This window comes from Lytechinus pictus, chromosome 3 (genome assembly GCF_037042905.1).
Source record: "Lytechinus pictus isolate F3 Inbred chromosome 3, Lp3.0, whole genome shotgun sequence".
In the NCBI taxonomy this organism is placed as follows: Eukaryota; Metazoa; Echinodermata; class Echinoidea; order Temnopleuroida; family Toxopneustidae; genus Lytechinus; species Lytechinus pictus.
In genome coordinates this window covers 32,175,600-32,200,418 of record NC_087247.1, presented here as the reverse complement: position 1 = coordinate 32,200,418, position 24,819 = coordinate 32,175,600, and the positions used below count along the sequence as shown (strand labels likewise).

Below are 24,819 nucleotides of genomic sequence, written 5' to 3'. Positions count from 1 at the left end.
TTTTTTTAAAGGTCAAGTCCACCCCAGTACAATATTGATTTGAATAAATAGAGAAAAATCAAACTAGCATAACACTGAAAATTTCATCAAAATTGGATGTAAAATAAGAAAGTTATGGCATTTTAAAGTTTTGCTTATTTTTCACAAAACAGTGATATGCACAACTCTGTGACATGCAAATGAGTCAGTCGATGATGTCCATCACTCACTATTTCTTTTGTTCTTTGTTTGAATTATACAATATTTCATTTTTTAGAGATTTGACCATAGGGACCGACTTGACTGAATCATATAGTATTAAACAATGCTAATTCCACATGTTCAGGGAGGAATTGATCACCATTTCATTTGACAATGAGAAAATTAGAATATTTCATATAATAAAATACAAAAGAAATAGTGAGTGGGTGACATCATCAGTCTCCTCATTTGCATACTAACCAGGATGTGCATATAACTGTTTTGTGAAATTAAGCGAAACTTGAAAATGCCATAACTTTCTTATTTTACATCCGATTTAGATGAAATTTTCAATGTTATGCTTGTTGGATTTTTCTCTTTTTATTCAAATCAATTTTTTGTTGGGGTGGACTTGTCCTTTAAATGATTTTTATCTTGAACATCATGACAAAATATATGGTAAATATGCTCTTTAATTAATTTCCTAATCTCATATATTTTCCATATATTTTGGAAGGGACTAGGACACACAATAAAAAAAGGGGAAATCACTGAAAATAACCAGAGAAAAAAAATAAGAGAGGGGGAGAGAATGAAAGAAAAAAAAGTAAGAAGAAAGACGGAAAGGACAAAGAAATATAGGAAGGAAGAAAAAAAGGAATAAAGAAAGAAAGAGAGAGAGAGAATGGCTGCGGGGAAGAGAAAGATGGAAAGAAAGAAAGAAAGGAAGAAAGAAGGGAGAGGATAAAAAAAATAGGGAAAAAATGAGAGGAAGAGAAAGGAAGGAACAAATAAAAGGAAAAAAAGAAAGAAAAAAGCTAAACAGAAAGGAAGGAAAAGGGAAAGAAAGAAAACGAGAAAAAGGAAAGAAAGGAAGAAAGAAAAGGTATAAGGATAGATGGAAGGAAGGAAAAAAAAGAAAAGATAGATACAACGAAAGAAATGAAGGAATGAAGGAGAGATGAAGGAAGGCAGAAAGAAAAAATAAGGAAGAAAAGAAAGGATGGATGAAAAAAAAGAAAGATCAAAAGAACAAAAGACAAAAAAAGAAAATCAAAAAGAAAGAAGGAAAGAAAGAAAGGAAGAAAGAAGGAAAGAAAGAAAGGAAGGAAGAAAGAAAGAAAAAAAATAGAAAAAAACTGAGGGGAAGAGAAAGGAAGGGAGGAAAGGAACAAATAAAAAAAAGAAAAAAAGGTATAAAGAAAGGAAGAAAGAAGAGAAAAAGAAAGGTAAAGGATGGATGGAAGGAAATGAGAAAGAAAGAAAACGAAAGGAAAGAAGATAGGAAGAAAGAAAAGGTATAAGGATAGATGGAAGGAAGGAAAAAAAAGATAGAACGATAGACAGAAAGAAATGAAGGAAGGAATAAAGGAAAGAGATGAAGGAAGGAGAAAGAAAGAATGAAAGACAAAAAGAAAGGAAGGAATGAAGGAAAGAAATAAAGAAATTAAAAGAAAGGGATGAAGAAAGTAAGGAATAAAAAAAAGACAGGAAGAAAAGGTAAAGAATGGATGGACGGAAGGAAGACAGTAAGAAAGAATGAAAGGAAGGGGAAAAAGAAGGAAGGGTTAAAGAAATAGGTAAACAAAGGTTGGATGGAAGGAAGAAAGATAAAAAGATAGAAAGAAAAGAATGACAAAAAGAAAGACAGCTATAGTAACAGAAAAAATGAACAAAAGAAGGAAGGAAATTTAAAGAAATAAAGAGAGATTCAAAAGAAGGAAAGATAGGCAGAAAGAAAGAAAATAGAGAGGAAGAAAGCTCAAACTATCCAGTCATAAATAAAGAAGAAAATAGTTACGAAAGAAACCCCGTTTATCAACATACACACAAATGCATATTATGTGGGACTGTCAAACAATGTACTTCAGTGTGTGCGATACAGACGATCATTCGAAACCCGATCTTTTTTAAGCATAACAGAAGTGAAAATTTCTCCTTTTACTGCTTACAAATGACAGAGCTACCCCCAATTTTAAGGAAATATGGACACTTCAAGAATTTTCATTGGTAAGAAATGTGAATTTTGACAGTTCTGTGGGAGTTTTCTTCCAGAGCAAACTTCGTTCGTGCAGCACCGTACTCCGTAGAAACTTAACTACATGCATCAGCTGCGTGGACTAGGCGCTAGCTAGCTAGGTATGCTAGACTGCCATTGATTCTGTGTGTGTGTGTGTACGTCTCTGAGCTGTGTGTTTATTGCAGAAAATGGCGCAAATTTTGCAAATCGAAAGAAGAAATTAATGATATTGCTTTTTTTTTGGTCTCTTTTTCTTTTCTATATTTTGATGGTGAAATATGGGGAATCTTTCTAAAATATAATTTCCATAGGAGAATTTCCAATTTCCAAAGCAGTTTTTGTCTTTGCTTCAAAACACTTGCCCGACTCTAACTTTTACTTGCCCCGGGCAATCGGGCAAGCGCTTATGTCGCACCCTGTATTACCGAACGTGTTTTCTATGGGAAAAGTTGAGAAAACAACAAAATCACTGATGAGCTATTTTGACCATATTTGATTATTTTTAGAATATCAAGACTTTTAAAACGTGTTTTTGACCATTTTTCATCATCTTTCTATTCAAGTTCCCTTTGGAAGGATGTTGCAATGTTTTGAGTGTATGAAATTATTTTCTGACGCATACCTTGCGCACGTTCGGTAATACAAGGCTGGTCGGTAAACTGTTACAAGGTAAGCCCAATCACTCACAATACTAATTAACTTTCTAATTAATACTAATTTACATCCGATTTCGGTGAAATTTAAATTTTCAGCATTTTTTTGTTCTGTTGTTTGATTTTTCTCCTAACTCTTAAGTGATTTATTTAAATCAACATTTTCTGGGGTGGACTTACCTCAGGCGATATTCGTGCAGGCTCCACTCCACTTCACTACCGCTACACTACGCTCCACCTACCCGAACATCGGGACAGTGAACTAGATCGGATATTCTGAGTCAAAAAAGGTGGGATGGCAATCATGGTTATCGTAAAAATTAAAGAAAAAAAATATAACGAGGGATGAATGACTTAATATCTTACTCTACACCCGTGGTTCAGTCAAGTTGTCATTGTTGTCAAACCTATATTAATCAGCTGTAGAAATTGAAAGAGTAACAAGTGGAGCGCCTCTGGCAGTCTCACCTGCATCACTTGAAACTTGATTGAAAATAATTGTTATAATAACAATAATTATTTATAATCACGTATTAGATTTTATTTTTGTTAAATAATAATGCGACCAATCGCATGCGATGTTTTGAAATCGGCCGTGAATAATACGTGTGAGGAAAAAGATACTTGCCCAAAATCACCAATTTTGAGGATAACCGGAGGATGGACACGGAGTGAAATACGGGTGTAGAGTAAGATATTAAGTCATTCATATCCCTCGTTATATATTTTTTCTTTAATTCTTACGATAACCATGATTGCCATCCCAATTTATGACTCGGAATATTCGATCTAGTTCACTGTCCCGATGTTCGGGTAGGTAGAGCGTAGTGTAGCGGTACTAAGTCTAAGTACCGTATGGGCACTAGTATTCAACCCGGCATAATTCAAAGATTTTGACAAATTCCCCCAAATATTTAGAAATAGGGAATTTATCTTAATTTCATACCTTTGTTATTACAAGTGTAATCTTTTGTCGGTATTTTCTTTATCAATCTGTCGACTGTATGCGCGGAGGATCAAATTATGTGGCGATGACCTTTTGCACTGAAATGCACTAGTAATACTAGTGTAGAGTACTAGTAGTATTCAACCTAGTGATGATAGCTAATTTAAAAATGGTTTAGATTGCTAAATTAGATCTAGATTTATGTAAGTCTCTGGCTTTGATTAATTCCCTGTTTGGTCTCATCTCGATTGGTCTAGTCCATAGTCGGATGGGACAAGGGCAGATTGAAAGACAGGGCCATCTTTCATCGCTAGGTTGAAATAATACTAACTTTAGTGTCGACGGATTGAATACTACTTTACTAGTGCCAAAAACCATCGCCGTATAATTTGATCGCCTGCGCACACAGTCGACGGGTTGAAGAAAAAAATAACGGAAAAAGAATAACCAGCATTTGCTCTTGGAAATAAGACGGGTCTGAAATCAATTTCAGGTAAATTCTATATTTCTATAATATATATATTTGAGGAAACTCTCCAAACGGGTTGAATACTAGTGCCCTTACGGTATGGCAGTGAGTCCAAACTTCACGCGTGTCCATACTTCGTGGACGGTCATTATCTAAAAAACTAGCCAATATTCTTAAAATCTGACATCATCAACGTGAAAAGCGACCTAAAAATAAAATTACCCTTTGATGTAAGTTTCTTTAGGATGAGTTCAGTATTCATGAAAATATTGGCAAAAGATCGGCAAATTTGTCACTGTTAGCGCCCGTTTTGAAGAAATCAGATATTCTCAACAAGCATCACGATATCACCATTTTGCAAGCAGAAATCATCAAAAATGTGAGTTAGATGTGGTACTAACCGATTCTATAGCATTTTGCCATCAATCTGATATAAATATTTCATTTTTTGAGCTTGAGTTTTTGTTTAAATTTCCACAAAAACTTTGGTCCGCGAAGTTAGGTCACACTTTCTGAGCGGTTTTCCAGCACAGCGCGCATTCGCCGATTGGAATAGAATTTTGAGATCGCGATACCGGCGAATCCCCTTGACCTACTTTACATTTTCGTCCATGATTTTACAGTTTACGATCTTGCCGTCAATGTGGTAACTATTTCTTGAATTGGTTTTGTATAAATTATGAATATTTTGTGAACAAATTTAAGCCTGATGTCTGATGAATATTTTTGAAAAGTGCGCGAAGTTTGGACACCCCATAGGCATCATAGGATGGGGGGTCGGGAGTCCAGACAGTTTATCTTTTTGAAGCCTTCTTTTTTGTCTTTGGATTACACTATAAATATGAAATTCAATACTTGTAATCATCTTCTATTTTGTTCTTTATAATATTTCCTAACATTTTGTACTAAAAATTGATGAAACTTCGCTTGTAATTTTTTCCAAATGACTTTCTAAAAAATTGATCGTCCGGACACACAACCTGTCCGGACACACAACAACTGGGTATACTATTAGGGTGTCTGGAGAAAAAAATTATTTTTCTTATTTCAAGAAAATATCACATTTTCTTTGTGAATTTGAAGAGAAATGACCTTAAGACTGACAGAAGTGTAACATTTTTGAAAAAAATCCAATTATTGGCTGCAAAAAAGAAGAATGAAATTAGGTCAATTTTCAGCATTTCTCTGCCATAGACTGTGTAGTTAAGAAATGGACACACACAAATCCAAATTTTTAGCTTCCGAGAGCTGTTATGAATTTATTATTAATGCCAGAAACTATAGGATTTTTTATGCTCTATCAGTTGGTATGATTTTTATAAAGATTTGGAAACCAGATCACAATGAAAAATTGCGACAAAGTGAAAAAAATTGTGCAAAACAGAAATTTCATTTTCCCATAGAAAACGCATGGAGAAATGGCAATCTCAACACACACAAAAATAAGGGTTTGCAATTTATCTCTAAATCCTTATTAAACATGATCATATGGCAAGTTCCCCCAAGTCTGCGCAGTCCCCCTTGTCTGCGCACACGCGTATCTGCGCGATTCTAGTAAAAGAAGATACGCAACGAGCACGAACTCTACACATGCAATACATAGACAGTAGAGGTGCACGGCCAATATTGGAGACTGTCTCCAATGTGGGAGATTATCTCCAATATCAGAGACTTTTGTAAAGAATTTGGGTATCCAATTTCAGAGACAGTCTCCAGTTTTGGAGTCCAATTTCCTTTGTTTACATTTGCTGCAAAAGGATTAACTTGGCGGCAAATAAAAATGTGATAAGCAGATTCCTCATGAAAAATTACCCCTTTTCAACGTCTACTTTAAAAATTCACCGTCTACTTTTGTTTTGATAAGGATTTTTGTTGTCAATCACACACAAAACAAATGGGCTTCTGACCTCAGTGAGACAACATTTTGGGTGGAAAAAATCATGCTTTTGTTGGTGTTGTTTCTTTTGTCCTTTTGCAAAGCAAGTCTCCAATGTGGGAGATTGTCTCCCCTATTGGAGAGAGTCTCCCATATTGGCCGTGCGCCTCTACTGATAGACAGGTATTCATAAAAAAATCTGACTCAAAATGATGGAAAAATAATGAATTTAGGGTATTTTATGTGAAGGCCTCAAAATGCAGCCTTTCTCATCAAAATCCCAGAATCGTGTGCAAAGTGAATGAGTGCGCAGACATGGCCAGGGGAACCATTTTTTTTTTCAATCTGAAAATGACAGCCCGAGGTTTTTTTAATGAGAAATTTGGTACACTTACTAATAATAAGGAATATTATTAACCAAAAGATTTTGTGAAATAAGAAGAAATTCATGTTAAATCTTAACTCAAATTGTTAATGTTAGGTGCGCAGACTTGGGACCACCATCATATAAACTTGTCCTTACTGTCAAAAGAAGCCCCTGAATTTTCTCTTTCCATACATGCCAAACACAAGTTAATAATCAATTCAGATCACGTTTTTTTATTAGCCTGAATTTCCCCGAAAAAATGTGCCATATTTTCCCCTAAATCAGCCTGTTTTAATTATGCTGACACTTTTCAAATTTCAGTGTGGCTTCAGGAACCCTAAATTCCTAATTTAAATACCGGAAGGATTGGGGATCGGGTGTCCGGACACTTTATTATTTTATAATTATTTTTGAAGCCTTCTTTTTTGTCATTGGATTACACTACAAATAGTAAAATACGAAATCAATAGTTGTAATCATCTTCTATTTTGTTCTCTATAATATTTCCTGACATTTTGTACTAAAAATTGATAAAACTTTCCTTGTAAATTTTTCCAAATGACTTTCTAAAATTGATCGTCCGGACACACAGTGTCCGGACACACAACAACTGGGTACGGTATACTATGAATGATCAAGTGGAGTGGAGCCTGCACGAACATCGCCTGAGGTAGGGTGGACTTGACCTTTAAAAAAGGGAGCCCTGTTACAAAATCCACCATCGACACTTATAGAGAAGAAGAAGACACCCCCCCCCCCCCCCACCGTTCTCACCGTACCGCAGATCAAGCAAAGGCAAAGCAGAGTTTGGTTGACGTCGCGCCGGAGTTCTGGCTGGCACTGCTAACACTTTCTCGGTGCGTGATAGCTGACCCCGCGGTGTGCGAGAGAAGCTCTCTGGAAATTCCAAACACCGGCTAAGCAGACGTAGCATCAGAAATACAAGCCACTGTAGCAGAAAATCAAATGTGGAAGGCGCCAATAGACGCTATCATGAAAGAATGAAATATTTCATGTCACACGTCATTCGATAAATATTGTCAAGGTAAGGTTTTCAGGTATAAAATTAAATAAAAATTGAGACTGACCTGGAATAGGAGCTTGATCGCGATCGACGGTAGTCGCCGGCCGAACAAAGTACTTCCGGGTCAATGTCGTGTCGTGGATTTCGAGTTGTCTCGCGCGAAATCAAGAAAGATGGCGGGTAAGTTTTTCAGTAAACAATAAAAACCTGACAAATCATCCACTTTTTGATGTATTCAGACATGCCATAGACTAACGTATTTTCTCATGCAGACTATAAAATCTTGAAATGTTTAGTTTAAAGTCCAACGTTAAATAACATTTGTGATTTTTTGTTGTGTCAAGCTCAAGAGTCAAGACGACAAAAAAGTAAAACACTACCGAGTGCCGACTGCACAGGCACAGCTGCTCAGTGCACAGCATTGCATTGGCATTGCTACAGACTGGCACGTCCTGGCACTTGGGCTTGGGCTTGGCAGTGGCAGTGGCAGTGGCAGTGCAGTCATTATTCAGACAGTGAAAGTGACCTAAAAAAAAACTGCATGCATATATAAAACGTAACAGCTGTCATTTGCCAACGGCAAGTATATGTTTCTTGTCCTGCAGCTGCAGTTTAATTAATTAGGATATTGTCATTTATTGAGGATGAATGGGACTCTGAGGATTGCCACTCGACATGCTCAACTCAAAATTCATGCATGCCGCCGCGCATAGGAAAATCAAGCCATAGGCATAGAACTTTAACGTTGAGTTACGTTAGAAGTCATGTGCAGCACGCGCGAACCACTAGCCTAGGTCCTAGTTAGAAATCCACTTACAAACGTTCTTTTTGCGAGGTTAGCAGTATACTAATAAATAATATTAACCTCGCACTAGTGTGAGTGGAGGATGGGAGAGGGTGACAATGAAGTGAAGGCGTGATCGAGATGAATGAATGGGACGAGACCTCGTCTGATTCTTTATAGAGTGGAGGATGAATGGGAGGAGGAAGAAGTAAGTTAGGGAGAGGGTGAATAATGAGCTGGAAGGAGGCATAACTTAGGGAGAGGGTGACTTCTGAGATTGAAGGAGGAATAACTTAAGGAGAGGGTAAATGGGAGGAGGATCAAGTGGGGAGAGGATGAATGGGAGGTAGAAGGGAGACGAATGGGAGGAGGAAGAAGGGAGACAAGGAATGGGAGGAAGAAGAAGGGATAGGGTGAATGGGAGGCGAAAGGAGAGAATGAATGGGAGGAAGAGGATGAATGGGAGGAGGAAGAAGGGAGAGGATGAATGGGAGGAGGAAGAAGGGATAGGGTGAATGGGAGGCGAAGGAAGAGGATGAATGGGAGGAGGAAGAAGGGAGAAGATGAGTGGGAGGAGGAAGAAGAAGGGAGAGGATGAATTGGAGGAAGAAGGGGGGATAGAGTGAATGGGAGGCGGAACGAGTACGGAGAGGAAGGGAGAGGATGAATCGGAGGAGGAAGAAGGGAGAGGATAAATGGGAGAAGGAGGAAGAAGAAGCGAGATGAGGAAGGGGACAGAGAGTGAATGATAGAAGAAGAATGTTGACGTACAATCACCAGCATCTGGTTGTCGCGTACGTTTGGGTTTAGGGGTCAAGCGCTAAACACAGTTAATTTTGGTAGTGTGCTATTGAGACATGGGTGTTGATATCCAAACTAATCATCCTATGTCTTTGGAATGTCTGACATCCTCACCAAGAAGGTTCCATTCTGGGATGGTCTTGGGATATAGGGAGCGTTGGTTGCAGTCTTTATTTGATCTTATAACGTTGTATTTGAAAGTTCCCTTTTGTCTGGTTGGATATCTACAACTGGTTGGGTTTTGAGTTTGATGAGACATGATGAGTGGGATTGGAGCAACACTTCTTGTTTTCTCTTCTTCTTTCCCACCCTTTTAAAAATATCCAGTGAAAAGTAAATCTTACCCTTTTTTTAATGTGTTTATTTTTCACAATTCTATGGAGCGGAATTGTGTCAAGGCACTAAAGCCCCTTCCTATATCCATGTATCACAGGAATGAGCACCTGCATCCCTCCAAACATGGAGGGGGGGGGGGGTCAGTACTCTCTTAATCCCCTCCTGTTAAGCAAAAGGAGCAATATATTATCTTGTCTTCCCCTCTGACAGTAGTTTTTCATTTTGATTGCTTTTTAGTATCCATCTTCATTTTTTCTCTTCATACTTCTGCTTCATTCCCCCTCCTCCTTCTTTTATTATTTCAATTTTTCCAAAAACTCAAAAAATATTAAACTAAAATATGTTTTTAATGAAAATCTAAAGATGTCTGTCAAAATTGCCAATTTTTAACCCAATGGGACTTGATTTTGTAATCAGAACCTCAAATTTCATTTTTTCAACACTTAGGCAATACAAACAAAAGTTGGTTTAAAAAAAATGTAATTTGATGGTTCACAGGGGCCCCTATTTCTGACTAATGATGACGGCAGACTGATAGTGCTCTCTGCCCAGGAGCTCCTCTCAGGCAGAGATTTATCTGAGGCCTCCTGATTTAATTGTCCTGTAATGTATTCCATCCAAATATTAATTTAGTGGGGTTTTTTTTACTCATAGGTGCTGTAGCTAACAATATGGATAGCATGAGGAGTGCATTGGAGGAGTTTATTTGCAGAGCTAATGATGTCATAGAAATGAAATTAGGTAAGTTTAAGTACCTAAGTTATGCAATAAGGCTGCATGAAAACTGCATTTTTTTATATTCCCATACTGCCAGCTCTAATACCTTCCACCATAAATATTTGTGGAATGATATCGCCACTTTGTTTGCCTCTTTATCTTCTTCAGATAAGGCTAACGTAAAATAAAACAAGTGCAATTTATAAGAAAAAAAACATTGTAAAGGTAGGCAGTGATTTCAATCAAAGGGTAGATTTTAAAAGCAATAAATTTGATGTTGAAGTTTTTAATGCTGTTACATGAAACTCATTTCAAGTCTTTGAAGCCATACTTCAATATGTGTTTTCTACATCTATGTACAATCAAAAATACAGTTCATCATTAAGATGTTCTTTTTTAAACCCATTTAGTCCGCTCTAAGGAGGATATTGAAGATTCTTCAAGGTCATTTACTCCTACCTTCACCCATCAAATCTTTGGTGACAAGTAAGTTGTATTCATTTAGATTTTCATCAAGTATTCTGAAATCATGAGAAATGGTGATTTTTAACAAGTGTAAGGATCTGAGCTCTAGAGAAATCAATTTACATGAAGGCCCAGGTCTTTGAAAAATATGTATTATACTTAAATAAATATGTGTTCAGTGGTTAAAGACATTTATAAGTCCTTAAAGTCTTATGAAAAATGAAACTTATGTTTATTACATGTTTTAAGTGATAATCTTTTTTTTTTTGGGGGGGGGTAAATAGTCTTTATGAGTCAATGCAGTAATGCATTTTACCGTACTTATAATGTTAAGATGAATTCACAGTATTTTTTGTATCAGTAATTAATACATATCATATGAAAACTTATGATATTTGATGATGATAATGAATGTATGTTTTAAAAGTTGTATTTATTATTATTCAATATTATGATCATCATCATATTGTAAATATGATTATCAATATTTTTTCAGTGAAACAGTCTTTGGATACAAAGGATTAAAAGTACAGTTGTACCTGTCAGCAGCTAAGCTAACACATTATCTCACATACACATTTGAAGAGAAAGTCAATCCTAAGAAATTTGAAGGTGTGCAGGTGAGTGTAATCGGTTTATATTTCATTTGGTCGACAAAGAGTTGGTCTACTACTCAGAAAGTCTGATACCACAAGGGCTGATTCTATTTGGAGATGCATCAATTTGGTCTAGTTGCGATTCGGTCTACGGTACACCACACTACGACTAATTCTCATTTAGTCCAATGCCCAATTTGTTGATTAAAAAAGGCACATATGGAAGAAGAAAAATTGGGGAAAAGAAGAAGAAAACGGAAGAATGAAGAGTATTAAAAAGAAGTGGTTGGTTTTGTAACTACTTACAACTCCTATTCTCATTTTTCTTTGAGAGAGAAAAAAAAACAGTAGTCAACCTTGCCTACTCCCCTATCAAAATACCTCACTGTTTCCTCTGTATTCATGTCATTCATAAACTTGGTCATTAAGATATTTTATTGAAAAATAATCAATAAATTCTTGTATCGTATACTCGTGTATGCATGTCATTCAGAAACTTAGTCATGATTACTATTGAAATTTGATTGTTTCATCCTTGTATATCGCGCATATCACATACTATACGGAAACTTGGTCATTATTTATTAAAAGGTGATTGTTTCATTATTACGTCATGTTCACTCATCTATGTCCAAATCTATGAATCTATGTCATTCATAAACTTGGTCATTATGATTATTATGGAGAAATAATTGTTACTTTCTTCTTCTTTCTAACATATCCTACCAGGCGGACCCTATTCTCAAACCCATTGTGGAGAAGCTGGAGATAACACCCATGGATAACCTAGATCGGTTCCTGATGAGCCTGGAGGACGACGTCGGCTTCCAACCGATGGGTGACCTCCTCCACTCCTACTCCACAGACGAAGCTCAGGGGACCTCGAGGCATTTTGAGATCTACAAGAGCAACATCATGACGCCAGGGTTTAAGGAGTTTCACACGCACCTACAAACATTGCTATGGTGGTTTGTGGATGGATCCTCTTACATTGATGTGGATGACGAGAGGTGGATGTACTACACAATGTGAGTTCAAGCTATTAAGTCTTATTAAAATAAGGTTGTCACTTTATTCAGATCCAGATTCATTTATTTCACACCTCTTTAAAATACACAAAAATACACGAATACAAAGATACAAATAAATTTTTTATACAACAGAACAGATATTGACAAGTATAAAGTAAAAGTAGTCATAAACAGATAGTAAAACACAATAAAAAATACACAATGATTTCCGCTGTACGGCAGATGTGGGGGAAAGACAGAAAGCCATTGGCCTATCGAGGTCTATCCCCCTGATTACCGTACAACAGGGAAAAGACTTACACAGTTTACAAAAAAGGGGAACAGAGGAATTAAAATCTTAATTAGCGGGGGGGGGGGGGGTGGCAGGCAAAGGAGGGGACACACAAGTGTTAATTATTTAATACTGTAATGTAATAGGTCATTATGGCGTATATACACATAAATATACTGATAAAGATGTATAAATAGATATACCCAAGTAATAACATTTAGAATTTCACTTAATTATTTTATATTTTATGGTTAATATGACTTAAAAGAAGAGTAAGCTATAGGACAGTATGTAAGAGAGTATGTTTGTATTTTCTCTTGAATATGTTTAATAATTGACTCTCTTTATCATAGGAGATAACCCACCATCTTGCCGCAAATATTCAGGGGGGGGGGGGACAAAAAGTATACAGTTTTCAGGGTTTTAATGTGTGATTTCATATCATTTTCTTTGTCAGCGGGGACAGACCTTCACGTTTATAATTTCGTGGAGCTCAATAAATCGCTCTCCTTATTTTTTTGAGGAGCTCAATTGAGCTCCTCAGAATCGCTCTCCGTGAGGAGCTCAAATCAATTCATTACAATACATGTATGATAAATTGTAGATTTTTCCTAACATTGTATATATATATGCAATAGCTGTGTTAGCTATTAATTAATCTGTGGTGAAACTAGGCCTGGGTCACGCCAATACGTTTACAAGAGGTCGTATGCACTACTGCTAAAAAAAAAAAAAAAAAAAAAAAATTGAAAAAAAAAAATGCTAAAATTTTACATTTTACATCTTTAAATCCATGAAATGGTCTTCTTTTTTCCATAATACCTTGAAATTACTTTGATTTAGTTGAAAACTATCAGAAAAATGAAGAATATTCACCTCTTTCCCGACTCTGATTTGAACTTACCTCGGTAAATATTGTAGTCCCACATGTAGACTTCCATGGTGCTGCCATGAAAATCTACATATGGGACTACATGGGACTGCAAATATTTACCGAGTTTAAATTAAAATCAGAGTCGGGAAAGAGATGAATATTCTTCATTTTTCTGATAGTTTTCAACTAAATCAAAGTAATTTCAAGGAATCATGGAAAAAAGAAGACCATTTCAAGGATTTAAAGATGTGAAATGTGAAATTTTAACAATTTTTTTTTTTTTTTTTTTTTTTTTTTTTTTTTCTTTTTTTTTAGGAGCGCGATTTTTTGCTCTCCTTATTTTTTTTAAGGAGCGCGGTAGGAGCGCCGGCGCGATCGCGCTCCTCAAAAATGAAGGTCTGCGGGGAAATTTGTGATGGTCAGGCAGATGTGAGATTGCATTGAGTGCCAATTGGAAGTTTTGAATGGTAATAAGTTTCACCTGGTGGCGACCACTGACAACAAGGTCCATATGAAATATTCCTTTGAATTCATGTAGGGGTGGGGGAAAGACAATTTATGCCTCCGCCCAGTGGAGCCCACTGTTGCAAAATGCAACATATTTTCAGGTTGTCTGTTTTGGGGGTCTTTTTTCCCCTCACAATAACTAGGAGACTGTTTTCATTCTAAGTAAAAGTGCCACCTCTCCCAACACTAAAATATATCCTTATTCTTGCAGCTTTGAACGATATCCCTACGAAGGAACGAAGCGATACACGACAGCAGGCTACTCGACGGTGTACAGGTATTATGCCTATCCTGATAAGATCAGACCTAGGATTAGGTAAGTACAGCTTTGATCTGGTTAATCATTCTGGAAACTAAGTGTTTTTTTTTTCAAGTTGTTTGTAAGTTTTGCACAACGTGGCGTATGAATGGAGACCCTTTCATGGGTGCTGAATCAGAATAGACCCTACTGCATGTGATGTCATAATCTCATTGAACCGTCCCTCAGAGGCTGTAGGAATACGCATAAACGGGATTGTGAGAGATGCGCCAGCTGCAGATCACCAACGCTTGCAAGGCAATGGTACTGACCAATAAGATGGCAGCGCCATGGCGTCAATGCTTAAGGTCTATAGATTCTCAATAATTATGGCCCAAATATAATTTACAAGAGGTGGTTTTGAATAAGTGGTTTCAATTCACGGTTTATACTTTTTTTTCAGATTTTAATTCAGTGGGTATATTCAGAATAAGTGTGGTAATGAAGAACATATTATTATCAAAACAATAATTGACGCTTAGGTTACAGCATTCATGAGTCCGCTGTTTGTTTTGATTAATTTCCATTAACATTCGACTAATTAATGTAGTAAGTAAAAAGCATCCGTCATTATTGGATGCATTCTTGCTATCCGCACTGATTAAGACGTATGAAATCTGGATGAACAATAGTTTAAAATCTCAGATTCAAGACCACCTCTATGAGTTCAGGCCTATGATTCTCATCAGCTGAAGTTGAAGTTCAATCTCTGTAGATTAAAATGTCTAATTGTTAAGAAGTATCTGAATGAATAATTCAATGATTTCTCAAATTTGAAGTGGATTTGGGTTATTGGAAATTATCTCTCATGATGTAAAAACAGGGACATTTGGGATATCAAATTTTGATAGCTACAAGAAAGGGTCACTAAGATAATGACATTGTGTCTGTTCATATTTTATTTTAATTCATTTTATTTCACATTTGTATATAAAATTACAAAGATAAAATAGGCATAAAATGTGCTAGTTTACAAATGGCATCAAATATAGAGAATGCAAAGATTCAAGTAACAATTCACGATTTTATGTTTACGTTCAAAGGAGTTGAGTGAAGGATTTAAGATTTGGGTAAACTATTCCAGAAGGTTGGTCGAGCATATTCAATTCAATTCAATTGTATTTAAAAGTTTTGAATTGAATTGGTTTATTAAAAACAACATCAAACAGACTGAAATGCTCCATTTAAACACAAAAATAAAAAGAAATAGTATAATTTAACAAAGGTAAGACACAGATCATTAATTGACTTATTTAAAGAAAGAAAAAATAGAAATTAAAGTAATTAGACTGTGTGGTAATGTAATTATTTACTCTTTGTCTTGTTTCAGTCAAGCCCTGATCCTCCCTCCATTCCAAAGACAAGGCCATGGAGCTCGATTCTTAGAGACCATGTATGCAGATTTCAGGACATTCCCTGAAATTCTTGATATCACAGGTGAGGAAACTGTTGTCACTACGATGGTAATTGTCCTTGAGGTCAGCCTCGAAGACCGGGCTTGAGGATGACAACACTACACCATAAAAATATGTAGATCTATTGACTTATTTGTCATTACGTAATTTCTGAAGTATTACTTGGCCTCATCCAGCCTTGTCTTGGCTTTTCCAAGGATCCACTGCAAGGGCCCAAGGCCAAGATAGAGGCCACATAATTGTCCTTGAGTCAAGGCCAGCCTTGAGAGGCACAGCACTGCTCTCATTTGCCAAAGATGTCATTTTTTTTTTTTACTTTGAACATGATTGAGTATGTTTTTTAGCTTTCCTTTGTATTGGGGAAAAAAGAATGATAGTAGTCGCATTGATTTAATTTGTACAAGTTCTAAGCTTTGAACAGTCACCTTTCAGCGAGAAGTTTTCTGGAAATCAAAGAGATCATATTCAATTACACACAAACTAGTGGAAGCAATCCGTGTATATTTTGGGGAAATGATAAAAATCAATGCCTTCTCGGGCCCAAATGATAAAACATTGGTAGTGCTGTCTGCATATTTATGGTTATTTTTGGTTTTTCCGTTCATCCACCCCATATTCGTTTTAGCGACGTGACTAAAGAACCATATGATGGATCAACTTCAAACTTGGTCCAAGTATGCACATAGATCTGATTAGATATATCCAACAATATTGAAAAGGGAAATTGGTATTATTATTCCGGCTTAAATGTTCATGTTTCATTACTCCTCATTTTTACATTGATTTACAGTTGAAGAGCCATCTGAGGACTTTGTGCGACTAAGAGACTTTGTTGACTGCAGGGCCTGTGCTAAACTCCCTGCCTTTTCATCGGAGAATCTTGTCAAAGGACTCTGCAGTGCCATGGAGAAGGAAGCTCTTGATAAGCTCAAGCTAAATAAGGTGATTTTAACATGTTCTGGATTATGTAGGGTTCAGCTTATGTACAATCCTTGTCTCAATGGAGACTGTTGTGAGTATATATTCCTAGGAGATTCATTTTTATCATGCCTCCTCCACCTTTGGTGGTTGCCAGAAACATAATTTTGAGGGATTTTTGGTCTGTCCATCCTTCATCAAAATAATTATAAAGCCAAGCAGTACTCTTGGTGAGCAATATTCTTTTAAGGATAAAAGAAATTAAATCACATTGAATAATTTTTTTTGGGGGGGTTGCCAGAATCATATAGCAGATTCCAACAATTGCCACAAATATATATGTTATCTTCAGAAAAAATTGAGACATTCTCAGAGATTGCTTAAAACATTTCTCTGTATTACCTTTCAAACTTGTGTATGCTGCATGTAGATTGCATAACTGACATAAAACTATATATTATTATGAGTGTTTTGTTTTTCACTTGCAGAAACAAGTTAGGAGGGTTTACGAAATCCTACGGCTCAAAGCGACAGACTACAGTAACGCAACGCAAGCTAGGGACTACAGACTCGATGTCAAAAAGAGACTCAATATTCCCTTTCAAGTGAGTGTGTTTGCTATGAAGTAATGATACAGAGGTATATGGAGAAATAATCATTGAGAGGAGTACTGAGTAAGGTGTCAGGGGGAAGAAAGATAAGAAATGAAAGAAGAGAAATGCGCATGGAGTTTGGTGTAAGAATAAGATATAGTGCATTATAACTCTGGGCCCCGTTTTACAAAGTTACGATTGATTCGATCAACCTCAGCTATATGGAAATCCATCAATGTCATAATTTTTCTACAGGAAATTTACACAATGTCCTGTAAACAAAGAGGAGCATACTGAATTTTCAATAAAACAAAGAATGCATGAGTATACATCATATCTAGAAAACATTTTGAACAAACATGCATTTTAGATGTTGGCGTTGCTGGCTTTCCATAGTTGTGGTTGATTGGATCAGTCGCAAATCTTTGTAAGACGGGCCCTGGACTGAAAGGGTCAGCGAAACACAAAGGTTCCATGATGATAATGAATGGGGAACCACCTCATCACATGATTAGCTGTTGATTTATGATTTATAGATGGGACATTTTTATTTTATTATTTTCATTGGTCTGCAACAATGTTGATTGATCATTGCTGCAATTTTTTGTGACTGTAATTGTCTGATCAGAAACAAAAATGCTGATTTATGAATAGGCTAGCCTTATTCAAGATTATTTTCATTAGTCTGTTATGTAATTAGATCAGGGCCCCGTCTTACAAAGAGTTGCGATTGATTCGATCAGCCACAACTATGGACGACCAGCACATCAACATCTAAAATGCAAATTATTATGATGTATATTCACACATTCATCGTTCTCGTGAAGATTCAGTGTGATTCTCTTTGTTTACTAAGGAGATTGTGCGAATTTCCTGTAGAATACATTCTGGTATGGATGGATTTCCATGTAGTCTATAGATTGATTGGATCAATCGCAACTCTTTGTAAGATGGGCCACAGGTGGGTGTTTCATGAAGTTGTTCGTTAAGTTACGCATGACTGGAACATGTCCTTAGGTCTGAAATCAAATACATAGGGATACCACTTAGCACAAGAAAGGATCACCAGTCATTCGTAAAGTCATTCATAACTTATGAACAGCCTCATGAAACACCCACCTTCTGATTTGCTTTGTTGATTAATGCAATTTTGTGACTGTTCTGTTTGTCTTTACAGAAACAAAAGGCTGATTATGAGAAGCTCAAGAAGGTCCTGAAGCCAGAGGAATTGACGGCAGCAGAAGAGGGCACCAGCCTCGAGGAGAGACACCAGACCCTTGAGAAATGGTACCAGCATCTCCTTGAGGACTACCGAAAGGTCCTGGACCGTCTCTCAATGTGTGACTGATGTTCTTGATATTCTCAGTGGTATTGATTAGTGACTTTTCGATTTGCATGTTTACGAGTGAACTACAGGTGGCTCTGCTCAAGTCAAATCTCGTGGGACCATGGAAACGTGTTTGGCTTACTCAGGGCCCTATAGCACAAAGGTTAGCAAGTACTCACTTAATGAGACGGCCTATCAAGATCATCGTTGAATGCTCATTTAGACCGACAAGGAACCAATCAGATTGGTTAAATTAGTGATTAATCACTAACATTTGTGTTATTGGGGCCTTGGTCTGAAAGTGTTTTTAGACTTTGAGACTTATGCAGAGTCGACTGCACTATGTAAGTATGTTATGTAGTCTTCTTTGTGCTCATGGCATATTAAGTCGGTAGACAGAAGCAATGTGAGATGTGGAGCATGCCTGAAGTTTATCTAGGTTGCCTTATATCATCTGTTTGTGGCGATGATGTGAAGTACCCTGAAAGCTTTTGCCAGGATAGTGGTCAGGCGGTTCCATGACATTTGCTCTGGCAACAATCGCTCAGGCGACGATTGCTTCGATGGAAAACCTGCATGTTGAGCCAAACATAAATCCTAACCTCCAAACCTAAATAAATCATAATCCTTATCTTTACATTATTCTGAGCCCAAAACTCTATTACAATCCTAACTCTAATCTTATTCCCTCTGAGATATTAGGACTGGAGCAAATTTCGCAGGAGCATATGTCATGTCACCGGACAGGCAGTGTCCTGGAAAAGCTGCTTGAGCATATTCTGTGTATGGCAGTGCTTAGCTCTACCAACTTTGTTTGCTGTGGTCACAAAGCAGAGGCTTATGAGATGCTTATAGCAGTTCACTGGTGAATGCACAAATCGCAAGTCTACTGTAAAATTGTGAACTTGTAGTTCTTGACAAAGGACAAGTAACTTGAACAAGGCCAGTCAAAAGGAATATTTATTGCTATGGCTACTAGTACTTTATTTTGACGAATTTCGAGGAAAGGGCACTCACCTACGGATTGTAAGTTTTTGTTTAATTTTTCTAGGTTGCATTATTTTCTTCAAATATAAAGAGTATCGAAGTGTGGTATCGAACTTCTTTTTGTGCATTCCAGCATTGTCAATACCATATTTCAGTGGAGCATGTTCAAACCTGCAAGCACCAATGTTGACATGAATTGGTTCATGGTGGCCTAAAGTATAAAGGAACACCTATTACACCCTGTTTACATCAATGTATTAATGGCCTTGTTTATTACTGTGTAGAACCAGGCAAAGTTACACTTAGTTTAATGGGACTAATTATGCATTTATGTTGCCAAATATTGGGCAGCTTTGGACTGATTCTGTCCAAATGTGTCTCTCCAAATGTGGGTTGTGGATGTTTTTCGTCATGCTCTGCTGAAAATGGTATCAAAAGCTATGAAATGCAATTTTTTTTTTAATTGTGACATCATCAACGCTTCCATACTCTTGAGTCAGTTCAAAGGAATATACTAAGCATAATTATAAGTGTGAACCTACCCTGTGCTTGTAGAAGTTGATTGTCAGGTGGACAGACTTCAGTTTTGCACAGATTCCCATTCACACACCTTTATAAAACTGCATTTAACAATGAAATTGTTGATATGACATTTTGTAAAAATGTGAATATGTGTATGTAAATGCCATTCAATGGCCCTTTGCTTTTTAGTTGCCATATATATACTTTTAGAGATACTGTCAAGCCTGTCTTAGGGAGGGCCCCTTCCCCCTTCTGTAGTGGCTACCAAAATTGTCTCCCATTTGATAGGAATGTGTTATATAACCTGTCTGTAGTATAGAGCCCACCTCTCTACAGTGGTTACTTTTACTGTTTCCCTTGGTTAGCCATGATAGACAGGTTTGACTGTTAAAGCCCCCATCACACTTATTCGGAATCAGCAGGAATCAAGCAGAAGGTGGAAAGAAAAAAATATTCAAAAAATCTAGAAATTTTTTGGAGGAACTTATTATTAATTCACCAAACTGGAGTTGAAATTCAGTAAATTGACCAGGTGAATCATCCTACACTAGCAAAAATGAACCGCAATGGAGTCGAATTGAAAATTCATGCTACATTCTTGGACATTCTAGGTGCATTCTAAATATTCTGACTGCAATCTGAGTGCATTCTAAATATTTTTGTCATTTCTTTTGGCTGTCTCGAAGGTTTTGGTCATGTTCAAAACATTCGAGGGGTATTTTCGAACGGTGTTTGAATGACCAACCGGTGGTCAAACAATAGTCCTTTCATTCCGGCCAATTCTGCTTGATTCGGAATAAGTGTGATGGGGGCTTTACATTGACTTGAAATTAGGAAAGTCATGATGTACGTTGCTGTATTTATAACAAGTTTATCTTTATGTAAATTTGCTGATCAATTTGCCATTTTGTAAGATTATGTGGATGTTTCCACCAAATCAATAAACTTGCAATTAGTGATATAGAAGTCTCATTGTATGTTCAGTTTCATTAATTCAAATACCTTACGAACAATCAAACAAGCCTAAAGAGATCTCGTGACTGAAAAAATGAAATTATATACACATCCCAATTTATAAATTCCACAGACTACTGGGAAGTTCCATTAAGTACACAAGTTTGACCCCCTGAGAGGATAGTATGTTTACTAGTTCTTATTTGTAATGCTTTCTAATGATTGTCATGGAAACCTCATTAAGTGAAGAATGGACAGAAAAAAAGGGGAGGGGTCAGATGTCCAAAAAGATTGTTTTACGGAATTGCCCCAAGTCATAAGATTGCTGCACTGTATTCAAAATCCTTGTCATTTTGAGCAAACTGTCTGCAGTGCAAGTGTATTCTGCATTTTGGTTGTAACTTACAGTGTATGAACTGGAAAATTTGATAAAATTTGCATGGGTTACGACTGAGAAATAAGGATTTAAATGAACTGTTGGAACATTGTAAAGAGGCATCACTGAATTGAGAAAATGCAACTGAATGGGAGTTATTTTAATTGCAGAATCACTCAGGAAATTTCAGTCCTCGGAATTTAGGTAATGCTCTTTATTTGACCAAATGTGTGGTACTTCAGTATTTTGTTAAATTTCATTATTTATTATTTTCATTTACCTCGAAATTTATTCTCCATTGTAAACACTATCACTCACACCTGCATATCATTTATACTATTTTATATGACACTTAGATAGATCCTTGTCATTTGATTGGTTGTTTGATATCGATCATTCAGCCCATTTTACAATGACGTCATCAACCGTGCAATTTTGGATCCATTCATCGTGCAATTTCGGATCCATACGATTTTGTCCATTGCACGCGCGCACCGAGACTGCAGGCCTTTACATGGGCCTTTGCTGCAGGCACTCAGGAAAAACCACTCGTGTTTGCAGGGCGCATGGTGTATGTACGCGACAATCAAGACCAAGCTCGTGTGAGCATATTTTGCATCGAAATTCATAAAATTCATATGAAATAGAATCTTTTTTAGGTGTCATATAAACCAAATAATGAATGTTATTTCTATTCGTGCAATGGACAGAATACTTAATTCGGTGAAAGATAAAGTGAATGATCCATTCAACTCGGCTACGCCTCGTTGAATGGATTTTTTCATCTTTCACCTCATGAAGTATTCAGTCCATTCATTCCACTCATAAACATTCATTATTTGTATAACATTTTTCTCTAAGGCCCTGTCCCAATGGCCGATGGACACAAACGTATGCATAAAGGACACACGGACGAGCAAAATTTCGAAGGTGACTCCATCCGCTTACATCTGCTCCGTAAAATTTGTGAAAACATAACAGAAAAGAACAAGTTTGTCACGGGTACACAACGGATGCATGCATAGTATGTTCCAACGGATGGCAATTTTTTTTTTACATTTTGCATTCGTAAGTGCACTGGGACCGGGCCTTTTTGCTTCCAATGTAATTGTGTGTTAATTCGAAAACCTTGACTGAGAATGAGGTATTCAAGGTTGGCTCTAACATTTTTTATCATTGAGACTCTTGTTAAGCAATCGCCGAGGTTGAAATGAATTAAGGCCAGCTGAAGGGAGTGATCTCTCTCGCTCGCCTTTAAACCGAGTCTCTGCAGTAGTATTCTGATGGGTTGTATTCTTGTAGTTAAACCCAGGTTCAAGACGCTAGATAAAAATTTTAGTTGACGCTTCTCTGAAATGATAGATTTCTTTGTATTCTTCAATATTCATGACAAGATAATGTGCTAAATTCAGTGTACATTCATATTGTCCCTTTCTTCTCATTTCATAATTAATTGCAAACTTTTCACCATAGGATTAAATTAATTTGTACTTGTTGATTGAGAAGGCGACTGGCACTTTACAACAGTGGTCTGCCTAGTGGTTAACCTCGGATTAACTAGACTTTTCAATACCAATATCACCAGCTATTTTCAGTATTAATTATTCAATAAGTTTTTTTTTACTGTCACAAGGTTAAAGGGTAATCCAACCTTGGTCATAAAATGTGTTAAAAGGAGAAAAATGAGTCAAACAGAATGGTGACATTTTGAAAGAAATCGGACAAGCAATAAGAAAGTTTTAAAATTGAGATCCCTAAGATAATATTAGGGATTTGTGGTTTCCTTCCAAGGCAATCAAAATATAAGCCAGGTAGCCTATTGTTTTATGTCCTTGTGAAAGAAAAATATAATTTGAAGTAAAATTATTGAAAAAAATTATGTTTTAGCCATGATTTGTATTGGAGTACCCAGAAGAGTAGTCCTTGCCTTACATCACTATGACATCACAAATGCGGCCAATTTGAAGTCTCCATTGGTATAGTGATTACCAATTTTTTACAACTTTTAAAAATTTCCTAATTTTCTTATTGTATGTTCGATATTGTTCAAAATTTAACCTATCAACTTGTCTGATTTTTCTTTTTCTACTAAAAAAAAAACTTGGGATGGATTCCTCTTTACACAGAAAACCATGTGCTTAGAAACGACTGTATCAATTACATTGTTTTATATTATTCTGAATATTACTATTAAATGTCAACTTGGTTGTTACCAAGGAGCTTTTTGTTGAATATAATGAAGTCATTAATGTCACTATTTTGTTGGGGCAAAAGTATTAGATATTCCCACTGGATTTATACAATCAATGTTTTGTAATTGTTTTCATTGAAGAACCACCACCTCATGGCTGTGTGCAGATTACTCTGTAGTTCCACCAAAATCATATATCAATTCTGGTAAAATCTAGTATGAAATGTGATCGACCTTGCTACAATTTTTAATAAATGTTGCACATTATCATGTATTTTTCTATACCTGTATTAATTTGTGCATTTTCAATGCTTGTGACAGAGAGAGAGAAATGATTCAATACTCTGATTCTTAATTTTAGTTCGAAAGGAATGTTTCATAGAGCTGAAGTTATGTGAAACTTAATCACGAGTCAAATATGAAAAGCTGAATACAACTATACGCAAAATGTTTAGTGGAAGGGTTTTCTTATTGAATATTTACGGAACACAGCAGTATTTCTAATAATCTCCTTGAAATTGTTAAATGATGTGAATACAAGCAGACCATTATGTTTTTTACATAGCAGTGTACATTGTGTGTTGATATCAGTATAAATGTGAAGTGTGGCTACATGTATTGTGAAATGTGTAAAGTTGTGCTTAACTTTATGAACAGATTTATCAAATGGCTTCCAGTCATAATGAACAAATCTATTATTATGCAATAAAGTTATTCAAAACATGAAATGAAATAGAATACCCGTTATAATTCAACTTATGCCCCCCCCCCTCCGGAATATTCAAGGATGACAATTATGATTGAAAATTTTGTACTTGTTTCGAGTGTTTAATGGAAAATAAAAGAAATAAATGAAAAAAACATTCGGGTGACTCTGCCAAAGTCGAATCTCTTGAAACCACAGAAATCCGTTTAATGTGTTATGAAGACATGTTTTTGCATTTGGTGGTCTGACATAATGCTTCAGGTTTGCCGATTATTTGACTTTGGGCCCCATTGCATAAAAGTTACGATTATATAGTAACTTTGCCATTCAATGGTGACTGCCTGGGTAACAGTGCTAAGCAGCCAATCAGAATCAAGGATTTCAGGGAAGTTACTATGGGATGGCAAAGTTACTATCATAGTAACCTTCATGCAACAGGGCCCTGGTTGACTTCTCCAGGGTGTTCTGTATAAATTCCTTTCCTCAATCTCATCAGTATAAGCATTGTCAATCAGGGGCATGGTTCACAAAGGCTAATACAACTAGTATCATAACTAACATTATTGTAACTATCATGGACTGTTGATTGTAATTGGCTGCCGAGACCTGTTACCT

General features: G+C 36.4%; 1 protein-coding gene across 2 annotated transcripts; it reads left to right on the top strand.

Moving 5' to 3' along the window:
- Positions 1–7,370: 7,370 nt before the first annotated feature.
- Positions 7,371–23,772, top strand: LOC129257434 (histone acetyltransferase type B catalytic subunit-like). 2 transcript variants are annotated; one of them, XM_064096831.1, is made up of 10 exons: positions 7,371–7,556; positions 10,111–10,197; positions 10,584–10,659; positions 11,135–11,258; positions 11,964–12,262; positions 14,129–14,233; positions 15,546–15,652; positions 16,421–16,572; positions 17,037–17,153; positions 18,319–23,772. In XM_064096831.1, the coding sequence occupies exons 2-10, from the start codon at positions 10,128–10,130 to the stop codon at positions 18,487–18,489; spliced, it is 1,221 nt and encodes a 406-aa protein (XP_063952901.1). In that variant the 5' UTR covers positions 7,371–7,556; positions 10,111–10,127; the 3' UTR covers positions 18,490–23,772. The 2 variants fall into 2 exon arrangements, with proteins under 2 accessions (XP_063952901.1, XP_054751731.2); XM_054895756.2 differs by lacking the exon at positions 7,371–7,556 and adding an exon at positions 7,606–7,715.
- The last annotated feature ends 1,047 nt before the right edge of the window (positions 23,773–24,819 follow it).